Source organism: Xenia sp. Carnegie-2017, unplaced genomic scaffold (assembly GCF_021976095.1).
Source record: "Xenia sp. Carnegie-2017 unplaced genomic scaffold, XeniaSp_v1 HiC_scaffold_20, whole genome shotgun sequence".
Classification (NCBI taxonomy): Eukaryota; Metazoa; Cnidaria; class Anthozoa; order Malacalcyonacea; family Xeniidae; genus Xenia; species Xenia sp. Carnegie-2017.
The window spans coordinates 8353162-8367716 of record NW_025813483.1 but is presented as its reverse complement, the minus strand read 5'-3'; the positions used below and the strand labels follow the sequence as shown (position 1 = coordinate 8367716).

The window sequence follows — 14555 nt, the reverse complement described above, 5'->3', positions numbered from 1 at the left end:
TATGGGCAAATTTATTCCTAAAGCTCCTCCCACCCACTCAAAAGAGCGAAGTTACACCATTACACAGGCTTAAGGAAATGTGTTAGGCATTAGCTGAAAGAAGAACACAAAAAGAACAAGAGAAAAACGAAAGAAGATTTCCATGTCTTTCTGTGTAAACTCTGAAGAGAAAAAGAAATAAAGTTTTATCGTTTATGCTTATTCTATTCGTATGTACCATGCATTCAATTTTGTTTTCTCATGAGACCTAAAAGACCAGGAAAACGGAAATTCTTTTGAATATTGTTTTGTTTATGCTCATGTTGATTCTAATCCTTCATTTATTCTGTCTTGTTTCACAATTAATAATCACTTTTGCTTGTGCTGTAAGACTAGTATGACCAAAGACAGCACCAAAAGCACCTTCTCGTTGTGTAACTTTGCCATTGGAAGTTGAAAAGAAGAAAATCATTTTTCTATGACAGCCACAGGCTAAGAAACTCAATTTTAAAACAAATAATTTAAAAGTGTACACGGTTAAGAATCACTGACGATAATAAGAAAAGATGGCAATGAAGTGAACGCAAGAGCCAGGGTGTCACAATAATTTATGATGCTGAACATACTAAATTATTTGATCAGAGAGCCATGTTAAAGTACTAAGAAGTAACCAAAGTGATTAGTGATTTATTAACGAACATAATAAGTTCATGGTGCGATGATTTCCGATACTGAAAAAATCAATTCATTTCTCTCGTATTCTATATTTCTAGACAACAAAGTTGACTTCAAGATGTTGCTAACGGAAGAAACAGATCATCCTTCGACCCAAAAACATCCTTCTTCATTGTCCATATCAATAATTCGACCGACCAACAGAGAGCTAGCTTATGTTTGATTATTGCCTAGTTCTGACACGTGCTTGATTTGGTAATAACTGGGGGATTTGGTAGTAAAGAGATGTGTTGTACTTGTGCAACAACTGACTGGCGCTTCTATATACCATGGAGTAATTTTGTAGATGTTAGCACAAATCAGTTAACATGCTTTAGAGCATGTTAATATAAGAGTGCTTCTTGCGCTCATATCTTGTGTAAAATTAAAACAAAATCTAATTTACATTAAATCAATCATCATGGTTGAAAGAGAATTGCAATACGCTGGCAGAGTATTGCAAAATCTTTAAACTCAACATCTATGCGAAATGATTATCACGAGCCAGTCAGACTAGCCGTCTACTTTGAATATTTAATGGTTTATTTGTGCCTATGATTGCACTGTTATAATATTGAGGGATGTTATAACAGTGTCTACAAAGCAATAAAAATTTAACTTCCGGTGATGTTCTAATGTTTGGTAAATGATTTAGCCAAAATAGCTATTTTGTATGATTGTATAGAACTATTGCAATCATAAAGATAATTCCTCGGGAGAGGAAACTGTTTCAAATTTTCGAATCCAACTTGAGGGCTCGTCATGAATGCTCGTCTGTCCATTATGTTCAATGGAGATGATTGACTTCGTTTGAAAAATCTGACAGTAACTTTTGTGCCATAAAAGTAAACCTTTCCTGTAAATGTTTGCAGTTTACAGCTGTTTTCTGGAAATCATCGTAAAGTACCAGTTTTGATAGAAATTTCGACAGATCGTCTGCAAACACTGGTTTTTGAAAATTTATATGCTCCTACAGTTCGTCATGATTGTATTTTAACATTATTCTTACAGTTATTCATGGCACTGAACGATGAAGATTGAGACTGCGGTATGTGTTTGTTTGTCAGTTGTTTGCTTGTTTGCTTCATCATACTGCAACTTTTTCCTCAGTATTTTCAGATGCAGAGGTCGATAAGATCAAGAATAGCAGAACAGAGATGTAAGCATGTATTTGTTTGTATCGTTCATCAAATCTTCTTTGCTTCAATTTCTTTCAGAACCACATTGCCGTAACCTGTCATTGTCAAGCAACGCTTCTTGCAGTAAGTTAAACCAATATTTATTACTTATTTTGGAGAAGATATTAAAATTTAAAGAAGGCATGTTTCGAGAAGACAAAATTTTCGACTTCCATTCTTCGGTGTTTGCAGATGATCATAAACATGCACAAAACACAAAACATGCACATAAAAGATTTTTACAATATTCTAACTAAACTAGAGAGTTCCCTCGCTCTCTAATTTAGTGAAGAATTTCAAAAAAATTCAAGTATTCCAAAGAGACTTCTGCCACCTATTTTGAAATAACTTGCACAAAATTTCAAGCAGCGTACACTTGATATTCTCATAGAAATTTTTTGTAATTAAAATAAGATCATACGTATGTAATATAAAATTTGACTAAATCAAAACAATTTTTCAAATGATAGCCAAGTATTCGAAACTTCGATGTAAACTAATAGAATTTGTATGAATACAATTAATAAGAACTTACTGTTTGTTCATTCTTGGAGGAAGATTGGGTGGTTGGAAATGGCATTAATTTTTTGGGAAACGGATGTTTTATATGGACCGTTTACATTCTATATAATAAGTCGTTCATGTTTTGATTGACGTTGTCAGTCAGTGAATTGTAAGTCAAGATGTATCAACTATGAAATACAACCGGAAATCCTTATATATATGTGTCTCTATGTATTGTGTTCAAGAGTAAAACAATCTTCCTTATTATATTACATTTACCATTCACTATGGTATTTGCTATCTTTAGAACTATGTATTATTTCTTTCTCTACAATGTTGTCGCTTTTACAGGGAGTAAAAGCACGAAAATATTATATGACATGAACAAACTTGCTTGATGACAACTTTGCTCAGTCAAATACTTATTATCTATCAATTACGTATTTACAGAAGTCTTGATTTGAACTACATTTATGCGTTTATTTGCTAAACCTAGTCTTCCCCAATGTTGTTTTCTTCTTATTTCAGACATCCTAATGTAATTATATTGACAACATCGAACATAACTAGAGCCATAGACGTTGCGTTCGTGGACAGGTTGAAAAATATGTTTGTGACTCGAAAGTTTTTTAATTCACTTTCTCATCTAACTTCGCTATTTGTTCGCCCACAGAGCCGACATCAAACAGTATATTGGTCCGCCATCAGCCAAAGCTATTTACAAAATTTACCATTTGTTTGTATGTAACTTATGTCTTCTTGTGCACGTGATCAACGAAATGGCTGCCGGTCAATTATGTTTTCTGGCCAAAGGAACGCCGAAATGGCTTACCGCAACCTGTCATCATATACAATATAAAACAACAATTTGCCTCGTGAAGTATATCCCCTCTTCTCAGTACTTTGTACCTTTACGTCTACTGCTTTATTTCCATACCACAATATAGTCGTTTGTGCAAGTTATACAAACATGTTGCTTAAATAGAGAGGTGTGCAGCTATATAGAAATTGATTGCAAACGATTGCATTGTAGATAATTTTTTAATAATCAAAATTAATGTTCACCGTTTCATCACAGACCAGTATCATATCACCAGCCACTCAAATTTTGGATTTAAGGTACAACTGAAAAAATACACGAAATTTTATTTTGACGAAAATTGACGGTGTTTGTTAGAAATTTTTTTGTTCACTTCTATGTTGATGACATGGTTTTCTTTTCCGATGTACAACTTTTTTTCCCTATTTTCCATTGTAGCTTTGTCGACAACGATGTAACACACTGTAGTCTTGAATTAAAGAAGATAGCCGAGTAAGTAGATGTTTGTAGATGTAGATCGTCGAGGTTAGTGGTGTCCTGCGAAGGACTGTTGATGTTGATGTTGACTGACTTCTTAACAACCTTAGCGGTAGTCATCTTTAGAGTCAGCATCAACAACAACAGTTCTTTTCAGGACTTTACTAACCTGGACGATCTACATCTAAAACATGTAACGATACTCCCATGTTCAAACCTTTCACTTTAAAGTAAAGTGATGTCACAGAGTAAAATAAACATTTCTTGTCTTAGTTTATGGTAAATATTATGTCACCCAGTCTTCATGTTTTCAAGTTAGTATTCTTCTCGTTTTACAAAGAAAACGAAACTACGCCAGGGGATTTTCAGAAGTTGTCTGAACCCTGGCAGTATGTTCTAGTTTCTTTTATGAGAAGAATTCTTGTAAAGAAAAAGACAAATTTTGAAAGGAAAAACCCGTTTTCGGTCCATGCTTCCCGATACCTTCTTAAGCGTAAGGCACTAAAACGCGGCATGTTAACGTTTCGGTAGCAGATTTCGGCCCCTCCACGCTATCCTACTTGGGAGATGCAATAGCAAGCTTCCGCCCATCAGACCCGAGATCACCTGCGATAGGCTTTGCTCGGGGTACGCAGGAGAGTGCGGTCGCCACCGAAGTGTGGACCCTAAGCCACTGCATACTATATCGCACCCAGCTTCCACTGCTAGTTGACATCTACTATATGAAGCTATAGATTTATATTTATATATACAAAATTTAGAGGCTTACGAAATTTGTGGTATTATTAAAGTCACAACTGCGCATGCCCAGATAATTTCTTTGATAATTTGCGATTAAGTGGGATAATTGCCCCAGATGTAGTGCAAGTACATCTAGTTAGTCGTTGCCATGACTATAAACAATTAGTCGAGTGGGCTGCGCATGCTCGAGCGCATGCGCAGATGATTTCTCCATTAAATTGTTACTAAACATGCTATTTACTTCAAAATCGGGGCTAGTAGATGCAATTGGTCGTTGCCATGACCATGAACATTGGCAGCCAATCAATTTAACTGCGCATGCTCAGTTGAGATCTTTAATAGTTTGTTAATAAGCAAGTTATATACTCCTAATTGATGCTAGTAAATGTAGTTGGTCGTTTCCATGACTATCAACTCGGACAATTGGTCAAGTGGACTTTGCATGCTTGAGCGTGCTGCGCATGCCCAAGCGTACTGCGCATGCTCAGATGATCTTCTTATATTTTTGTGACCAAGCGATTAATTACTCAGTAAGTGATGAAAATAGGTCCAGCTTGTTGTTGCCATCACTATGAATATGAAAAATTTGTTAAATGACTAAATTCCTCATTATATTGAAATTTATGATTTCCCAATATGTGACCAAGTGAACCACAGAAGGATGCAAGCTTGTTCTGTTTGTCATTGCCATGATTGTAAACTCGAACAGTTTGTTGAGTTGTTTGTGCATGTTCAGATGAGTTCTCAAATAATTTAGGACTGAGGTTTAAAATATACCGTCTTAATACTTGCAACATAAATAAAATTTAACTTTGTATTACATCTACATTTAAGGCGTAAAGATGTTTTTTCTTTGTTATCGTAGTCAGTAGTTATCAAGTAATGGACCACTCTCAAATAATCACGAATATTGGTTGACTTTTGGTTAGGTTTCTTTGGGAGGCCCTTCTCCTTTTGAACTTGCAAGGAGCAGTCAAGCGTCTCACTGTGATAAACCTACGAAGTATTCTTTCTCTCATTTTCTTGTTTAGAAAAAGTTATCAACTAAGTGGTCGAACTCTTCGTAAACTACCATTCCTTGCACATGCGCTGTATTCGAAAGTAAGTAATACGAATTAAAGCCTTCACCCGTGTTCTTTGTTGTACATGCATGTACTTATATTGTCCCTCAAACCTACGTAATAGGCGCAAACGATAACCTTAGAAGAGTTTTTGAATAATCTTTCAATGGTTGTCGACAAGCAGTTCAAAGAAAAAGAGAATCTTTGCTCAGTTGGTGAAGAAAAAAGCGTGCAAACGTGATCTTTTTAGCGATTGTATACTTTTTATACATTCATAGTAATATTTTGGATATGTTTTGTTGAAGATTAAGATTTTTGTATTGCTCAATTTAAGTTCAATAAGTAACATAGATCACAAAGTTTGCTAATTTATATTGATGCTTTAAGACTCCTTACATGACGTTTCCGCAACACACCCGAGGTCAAAGTTCGTATATATTAAAATGCAACAATGTGTATAGTTCGTTATTGAGGATAATGTATAGATTATTTTACATAGGGAAAGATATTTATACGCTATAGTTAATTGTAACTGTTTAATTTCAACTTATGTTTACATTAAATGACATCCTTAAGCCAACTTTACTAATATTGATCGCTATTTTCGTGTTATACATCTATAATCATCTTGTTGTTAAAGATTTGAAGCTTTGCTGCGATAATACAGGTTTGTACAGCTATCTCATCTTTGTTTGTTGCCTGCCTGATAGCATGTCGACTCCGGGGACCAGATTTTTTATCGTGATTTATATGACATTATAGATTGTCGTACGTCTATCTAATATCTTGAGTATAAACGATATGTTTTTGAAAGATGAGTTTACATATACTCTAGCGTAGTGTCTTCATCAGGAGTGATCTGATGTTGAAACTTGAGTCTTTATATACTCCAGTCTAGTGTCTTCATCAGGAGTGATCTGATGTTGAAACTTGAGTCCTTATATACTCCAGTCTAGTGTTTTCATCAGGAGTGATCTGATGTTGAAACTTGAGTCCTTATATACTCCAGTCTATGTTTTCATCAGGAGTGATCTGATGTTGAATCTTGAGTCCTTATATACTCCAGTCTAGTGTCTTCATCAGGAGTGATCTGATGTTGAATCTTGAGTCCTATATACTCCAGTCTATGTCTTCATCAGGAGTGATCTGATGTTGAATCTTGAGTCCTTATATACTCCAGTCTAGTGTCTTCATCAGGAGTGATCTGATGTTGAATCTTGAGTCCTATATACTCCAGTCTTATGTTTTCATCAAGAGTGATCTTTTATTGAAACTTTCGCCTAGTGTTATTTAACCATGTTATCTAAAACTTTATCCTACATAGTCCATTTTGTATTTGTGTTTCCACTTGTTTTCTTTAATGTTTTAAAATAATGTTCTTGACAGCAGAGAATTATTCTCATTATGATTTGGTCGTTGGAATACTTTCATCGCGCGGCAACTTTGATTTGAGGCAAAGTTTACGTGAATCATGGGTTGGCTATGCAAGACGACATTCATCTCTAAATAAAAGGTAAACACAGGGAAAACACTGAATTTTCTTGAGGGTAGCTGTAGTGTTTTTTGTATTCAATTAGAGCTACTTAGTGTGAAACGTTACAGCAAACACAATATTTGTGAAGGTAAAGTGTAGAACAGTGTTTCAAATTGGCCTGTCGCGTTTACAACGAATTTCTTTAATACCAGAGAACGTTTACAACGTATTTCTTCAATACCAGAGAACGTTTACAGTATTTCTTCAATACCAGAGAACGTTTACAACGTATTTCTTCAATACCAGAGAACGTTTACAAAGTATTTCTTCAATACCAGAGAACGTTTACAACGTATTTCTTCAATACCAGAGAACGTTTAAAACGTATTTCTTCAATACCAGAGAACGTTTACAACGTATTTCTTCAATACCAGAGAACGTTTACAACGTATTTCTTCAATACCAGAGAACGTTTACAACGTATTTCTTCAATACCAGAGAACGTTTACAACGTATGTCTTCAATACCAGAGAACGTTTACAACGTATTTCTTCAATACCAGAGAACGTTTACAACGTATTTCTTCAATACCAGAGAACGTTTACAACGTATTTCTTCAATACCAGAGAACGTTTACAACGTATTTCTTCAATACCAGAGAACGTTTACAACGTATTTCTTCAATACCAGAGAACGTTTACAACGTATTCTTCTTCAATACCAGAGAACGTTTACAACGTATTTCTTCAATACCAGAGACGGTTTACAACGTATTTCTTCAATACCAGAGAACGTTTACAACGTATTTCTTCAATACCAGAGAACGTTTACAACGTATTTCTTCAATACCAGTGAAATGTTTGGTAAACTAATCTGATTACCGATATGAGTTTTTAGTATCGAATCTACGTAGAATCGAATTGGACATTTTAGCTGACCGCCATTCTTTAAAGTAGTGTGACGTTTTCTATGATGGCCTATTGAATACCAACAGCAAGGTCTTTAGTTTCGTTTATCAGTTTTGTTCTACACAAGAACAACTCGCAAACTGCATTCTTTGTCATATGATAAATTTAACTGTGTTGACTAACGTCATTGTATTGAGGCTAACTCGAATATTCACAAAATAACGGTTCACGGTACACTTGCCTAAAATATCCTTTCTTTGCTGTGGTTTTCTTGGCCAGAGTTCCCAACAACCGTTTCTGTCGCAAAAAATTGTACCAGTGATATACTAAGTACAATGACTAAATCTGAAAAATAAAGTGTTTTACTATTCCATTGTTGTTTTAGAGTGTTGGTGAAGTTCATCGTTTCAAATAATGCATGTTACGTTCCTCCAGAGTTCAGGATTGATCCTTACAAATGCGAAAGAAAGAAAATCGAATCTCCAAGTTTGAAAATTTACTTTTGATTTGATAGTTGTGAGGTTTGGCGCCTGGAAAAGCCGATATAAAACAATATGACGTTGGAATCTCGATGCAGGCGATAAACTAACGAGGCACATATTTACAAACGTCGAACATAACCTACTATACATGTGATATTTAAAGTTAATCAGTTGCGGATTACTCATTACGAAAAGTAAACCAAGACATTGTTAGTTTTTACTTTTTGCTGCTTGGAACTTGCTAAAAGTGCCGTTTTTAGACCATTTATGATGTTGAAAACCGTACGTGCGATTGAATATCGACGAAAAAGACTTTCGTACCATCTAGTGTTTAAATGCGCGAGGCTAAGAACTGACGAGGATTTCCCTATTTCTGCAGACTGTTTTGATAATTTTTAAAGTTTATTTTGAACTATTAATTTCTTTTGTATCGTTCACACTATGTGTTACAAACGCAAGCTAGGAAAGCAAAGGCAAAGGAACGTAAAGAACGCAAACGTTGTCAAGAGACTGAGCTTAGTGGAGGGATTAAATATCACCAGGCCTCGTAATTTTGCCTTAGCCTACATGCTCCGTAATTATTAATCAGCCACTGCTGCGAATTTATCATTGCTGTATGTATTTGTAGAAGATCAGACAGTCTTGATGGAAATATGTGTTGCTATCTCTCATGGAGATTTTACCGTCATAGAGGCTGGAACGAGTGCATGATCAAACGTGTTTATATGTTTGTCATATTGATGTTTAGACTACGAAAATGAAGTAATTGCTTACAAACGACCAAATGAAGAAAATTTGAGATATTTTCACAGTGGATCTATCGGATGGGACTTTGATGTGAGTATTAGTTAGTTATTTGTAGCCATTAAGAACTGCTCAACGGACACTGTTGCATTGAACTTTTGGGACCTTCTGAACAAAGTCTGAAACCTGTTGCATAAAGTGTCTGTTTGGCTTCAGGAGTAAAATTTGGGTTGGCAATACAATACAATTATTTTTATACAGATCATCCGTCCCATTATTTTGACTCGTCTTGGCATCTCTTTATCATCGTTGAATTCAAAAAGAAACTCTTCTGTTCGACTCTACGACAGAACAACTAAGGTTAAACCATGCAGTTTATAAATACCGTTTACAAGTTATTTGATCTAAATTGTTTTATCTCGTTTCAGAGCGAAATTATATCTGTTTATTTCTCTTTCCAAGACCCTGGTACAACAGAAAACGGTTCGTCGTTTAAAGCAATTGAAAACTTTATTTTGCCGGTGAGTAACAAGTCGATAATTTATCAAAATATTCAAGTGAATTGTTTGAGCTCGGGAGTATCGTTATCATGTTTGTACAGGTTAGTAGAGTGCTGAGAAGGGCTGTTGGTGTTGATGTTGACTGATGTTTCGACAACCTTAGTGGTTGTCATCTTCAAAGTCGAGTGAGGAGTAAACGTCTGCAAGCAGATAACAAATATGGCAAACCTGACGTTTACTCCTCACTTGACTCTGAAGATAACTACCACTAAAGTTGTCGAAACGTCAGTCAACATCAACACCAACAGTCCTTCTCAGACTCTGACCTGGACGATCTACATGCACAAACATGTAAGATATTGAAGCTTAGTCACAAAGTTAATTATGACTTTGAACTTTTCTATAGAGTTTGAACATTTGGTACGTTTCAAATGCCATTATAGGACTTCAAGGGCAGCGTCGTGTCTGAAAACGTAAAATGTTCAAGTTCTCGATGCAGAAAATGCGAGTATTTTGCCAACATTGAAAACGGAGAGGATTATTTCAATGTACACAAGGTATAAAACCATAAAGAAGTTTTATGTCATAGCCAATTGGAGGTGAATTGTTATGATTTAGAGCAAGTGAAGCGATTTTCTCCGAAAAAATTACTATCCAGTAATAAATGTTTTCTTCGGTGCCCTCTTATCGATATTTGGACTAAATTATTGACATTTTACGATATTGCTAAATACAAGTTTTCAATGGATATTTATTGTTTATTTTACAACAGATTCTTGAGCACGAGGCTTTATTTCGCTTTTGATGTAGCAAATTCATGTGTATTAATAAACAATTGGTTACTTAATCGATGTTGCAAGCATTACTAATCTACTAGAACGTATATAAAGGGTTTTCCAATTCAATGTTAAATAATTTTATATTTTGTTGGCTACAGTTACAAATCTATGGTGAATACTAACCCAAACCTACTCTTTTCCTAGATAAGACGGATTAACAACGAGTTCGCCGTCTTTCCCGAAGTCGAGGAATCAATTCCTGATGCTAGATGCGTGGATGGGGCTGGAACGTTCATGTATCGACTTTACAGTAGGTGTTTTTATGCTACATTACGTACGTACTGACTTCTTCGTTTTCGCGGTTAACAACGAGAAATTTGATGCAACAGTTGCTCTTAACTGGATTTTTTTCTGCGCACATTGAAAAAGAAACAAAATATCCTCAGCAGTAAAAGTGGATTTGTTGCTAGCATTTGTTTGGTGCAATGTTGTTAATTTGATCGTTGAAGCCTCGATATCCGTTATTGTACTTTGAGGATGTCAGCCTAGCAAGCTTCTGCCCATCAGACCCCTGCGATAGGCTTTTCTCGGGGTACGATGCTGCTAAAATCGGATTTGGATATTTGTTGGTAGGGTGGTTTCTTGCAATGAAGTGCAAAGTACACATGCATGTACGTAATAAATTGGATGGCTGTCTCTATGCGATCAAAAGAAGTCATATGAATCCGAAAAGTTAACTGTTTAACCGTAAAATCACTCGAAATGTAAAGTTACTTTCTAGATTGAACCGTGAAAATAAGGTAAAAGAAAGTTATTATTCACAATGAATTTATGACATAAGGGTATAATTTAAACGATACAAATGGCAGCTTATTAAATGCTAACTTTGTAAAATCTATTATAAGAATTAGATAATCCATTTTTCCATGAAGCTCATGGATACTTTTGTTCATGATATAGAGTTATATTGTATAAGGGCTCTCGTTCATCACGAGAGAGTTATGAGATAGTTACCTTGTAAAAGTTAACATGTAAAAAGCGTATAAACATATTTACAGTTGGTTTAAATTATAAGTCATTAAGGCGGAATTTTTTTTAACTTTTGCAATATCCTTGAATGTTCTAGTTTCTTTTTATACAAAAAAAAGAGTAAATTCAAAAGCAAAAAACCCCGTTTTCGGTCCATGCTTCCCGATACCTGCTTAAGCCGAGGCACTAGAACGCCGCATGTTAACGTTTCGGTAGGAGATTTCGGCCCCTCCGCTATCCTACTTGGGAGATGCAATAGCAAGCTTCCGCCCATCAGACCCGAGATCACCTGCGATAGGCTTTGCTCGGGGTACGCAGGAGAGTGCGGTCGCGACCGAAACGTCTGGACCCTAAGCCACTGCATACATATCGCACCCAGCTTCCACTGCTAGTTGACATCTACTATACCTAATATTGGCTTTATATATATATACAAATTCAGAGGCTTACGAAAGTTGCGGTATTATTAAAGTCACTACTGCGCATGCCAGATGATTTCTTTGATAATTTGCGACTAAGTGAGCTAATTGCCACAAATATAGTGCAAGTACATATAGTTAGTCGTTGCCATGACTATAAACAATTGGTCGAATGTACTGCGCATGCTCCTGCGCATGCGCAGATGATTTATCCATTTAATTGTTACTAAGCATGCTATTTACTTCAAATTCGGTGCTTGTAGATGCAGCTGGTCGTTGCCATAACTATGAAGTCAAAAACTGTCAAGTGAACTGCGCATGCTCAGTTGATATCTTTAATAATTTGCTAGTAAGCAAGTTATCTACTCCTAATTGATTCTAATAAATGCAGTTGGTCATTTCCATGATCGTTTACTCAGACAATTGGTCAAATAGACTTTGCTTGTACTGCGCATTTCCAAGCGTACTGCGCATGCTCAGATGATTTTGCGTACATTTATGTGACCAAACGATTTAATCACTCAGAAAGCGATGAAAATAGATCCAGCTTGTCGTTACCATGACTATGAAATTGAAAAATTTGTCAAATGGACTGTGCAGACTCATATGAAGTTTAAAGCCTAGTGCCAAACACTAATATTCCCTCACCAAATATTAAAAGAAAAGATGGTACAATGCTTTATGAATAAATTTCTTTAAAGTCTGTAGCAACTTGCAATCCTCCGTAGATTCTCCGGGGAAGAGTCGTGACAAAGAGGAAGAAGAAACTCGAATGTCGGAGTGGCAGCGATTGAAAGACGATGAGAATGAACGTTTACTTAAAGAAAGCAGAACTATTTCTGATATTCTTTTTGTTTCAAATGTCGATGTTTACAGAAATCTTCCATCCCAGTTGCTTCAGTTTTCTCGTGGTAAGAGAGTGTCTGAGACTTTTATATTTTTTTCATGCCACTGTGAAATTTCTGGCGATAAGTGGACAGTCTCAAATCAACTTTAAACATTATTTTTGCCCAAATAACTTGCATTAGTGTATAATTCATCTCGCCAGTATCTCCTTACCTACGACATCAGTCGTCATATGTCATATTGATCTTGCTTCATGTCGGCTTTTCTTTTTAAATAGGCTCTCGGCGACTTTAAGTTTTTCCTTTGTAATGAAAACTGACGATGATTGTTTTGTTAACCTGGAGACCATCTTACAGGTTTGTGAAAGCTCTTCAATAAATAATAGAAAATACGTGTTGGTATCTTGGGAGTTGGGAGTACGTAGAGGTAACTTGGGAGTACGTAGAGGTAACTGGGAGTTGGGAGTACGTAGAGGTAACTTGGGAGTTGGGAGTACGTAGAGGTAACTTGGGAGTTGGGAGTACGTAGAGGTAACTTGGAGTTGGGAGTACGTAGAGGTAACTTGGGAGTTGGGAGTACGTAGAATAACTTGGGAGTTGGGAGTACGTAGAGGTAACAGGAGTTGGGAGTATGTAGAGGTATCTTGGGATTTTGGAGTACGTAGATGTATCTTGGGATTTTGGAGTATATCAATCTGGTGGCTTAAGCGTGGTTTTAAAATGGTTTAGATGTGGTTTTAGAGGGTTTAAGGGTAGTTTAAGGGTGGTTTAACCGTAGTCTAGGAGTAGCGAAGCGTAACTTAAAGCCTTGGACCACCTTTAAACCACGCTGAAGCTACCCTAAAACTCCTTAAAACATTTTACGCTACCCTAAAACATCCTTACTCTACCCTTAAACCACCCTTAAAACACCCTTACGCCACTCTTAAACCATGCTGTGGAGATGATTTTTACACCATCCCAGACCTCTCATTGAGAGCTTTGGAATGAGTCTCGTCCCAGTCTCTACAATAAAAGCACGAGGAAATAGAAATTGCGCATGCTCAGTATAGAGTCGATTTCAACATTAATTACCTCCGGAGTATACAAGCTGCACAGATGATTTTTGACTCAATCTAAAGATTTTACTCAATCAAGCGATTTGTAAGGGTGTCTTTAATTAAGCTTTATATCTTTAATAGTGTACCGAAGAACTTCACGACTGAAGAAATATTTGATATTTTTAGGAAATGGAAAGTCATAATTTAAAAACACGTCTAAATTGTGGTGGGAAGGTTAGTTTAGCTCAACTCCGTCAGTACACAATATTCTGTGTACGTGTTTGTAGATGTAGATCGTCCAGGTTAGTAGAGTCCTGAGAAGGACTGTTGGTGTTGATGTTGACTGAAGTTTCGACAACCTTAGCGGTAGTCATCTTCAGAGTCAAAATACTACTGCTAAGATTGTCGAAATGTTAGTCAACACCAACAGCAACAACACTTCTCAGGACTCTACTAACCTGGACGATACAAACATGTAACGATACTCAGGTTCAAACCATCTACTTTATACTGAGTCCATTCTAAAGATTTTATTGACATAGTGAAAATCCTTTTGAGATATCATGTTTTGGGCATTAGGAATTGCCAAATTTATAATATTTTTCAAGTAAAACAGAAACGAGATTGCAAACATACGAATTAGCGTTTTCCATGCGACTAAACTATAAATAAGGTATGAGAATATGAGTTGTAGTTATTGCTTCTAAATGCAATTGCTTCTTCATATTTACAGCTTTCGTACTGATTGGTTGATCGAGAGACAGGAAAATGGGCCGAGCCTGATTATCCAGGAGTGGCTTATCCGACATTTGCCTGCGGTGCGGGCAGCATTATATCTTCGGATATTGTTCACTGGCTGGC

General features: G+C 36.1%; 1 protein-coding gene and 3 long non-coding RNA genes across 5 annotated transcripts; all 4 read left to right on the top strand.

Annotated features, from left to right (window-relative positions):
• Nucleotides 1-369: 369 nt before the first annotated feature.
• On the top strand, nt 370-1100 carry LOC124443306. Its single transcript, XR_006947617.1, has 2 exons — nt 370-645; nt 753-1100. It is a non-coding gene; the product is annotated as an uncharacterized LOC124443306 (long non-coding RNA).
• A 1629-nt stretch (nt 1101-2729) lies between these two features.
• Nucleotides 2730-6059, top strand: LOC124443258 (pachytene checkpoint protein 2 homolog). The gene is made up of 6 exons (XM_046993792.1): nt 2730-2972; nt 3049-3115; nt 3454-3494; nt 3634-3687; nt 5445-5514; nt 5599-6059. Exons 1-6 carry the CDS (start codon nt 2881-2883, stop codon nt 5713-5715), a joined length of 441 nt encoding a protein of 146 aa, XP_046849748.1. The 5' UTR covers nt 2730-2880; the 3' UTR covers nt 5716-6059.
• Nucleotides 6060-7060: 1001 nt separating this feature from the next.
• On the top strand, nt 7061-9558 carry LOC124443272. 2 transcript variants are annotated; one of them, XR_006947572.1, is made up of 5 exons: nt 7061-7096; nt 8242-8342; nt 9087-9175; nt 9344-9442; nt 9511-9558. It is a non-coding gene; the product is annotated as an uncharacterized LOC124443272 (long non-coding RNA). The 2 variants fall into 2 exon arrangements; XR_006947571.1 differs by lacking the exons at nt 7061-7096; nt 8242-8342 and having other exon boundaries at nt 8963-9175.
• Nucleotides 9559-12556: 2998 nt separating this feature from the next.
• On the top strand, nt 12557-14553 carry LOC124443299. The gene is made up of 3 exons (XR_006947608.1): nt 12557-12720; nt 12933-13011; nt 14428-14553. It is a non-coding gene; the product is annotated as an uncharacterized LOC124443299 (long non-coding RNA).
• Nucleotides 14554-14555: the final 2 nt, after the last annotated feature.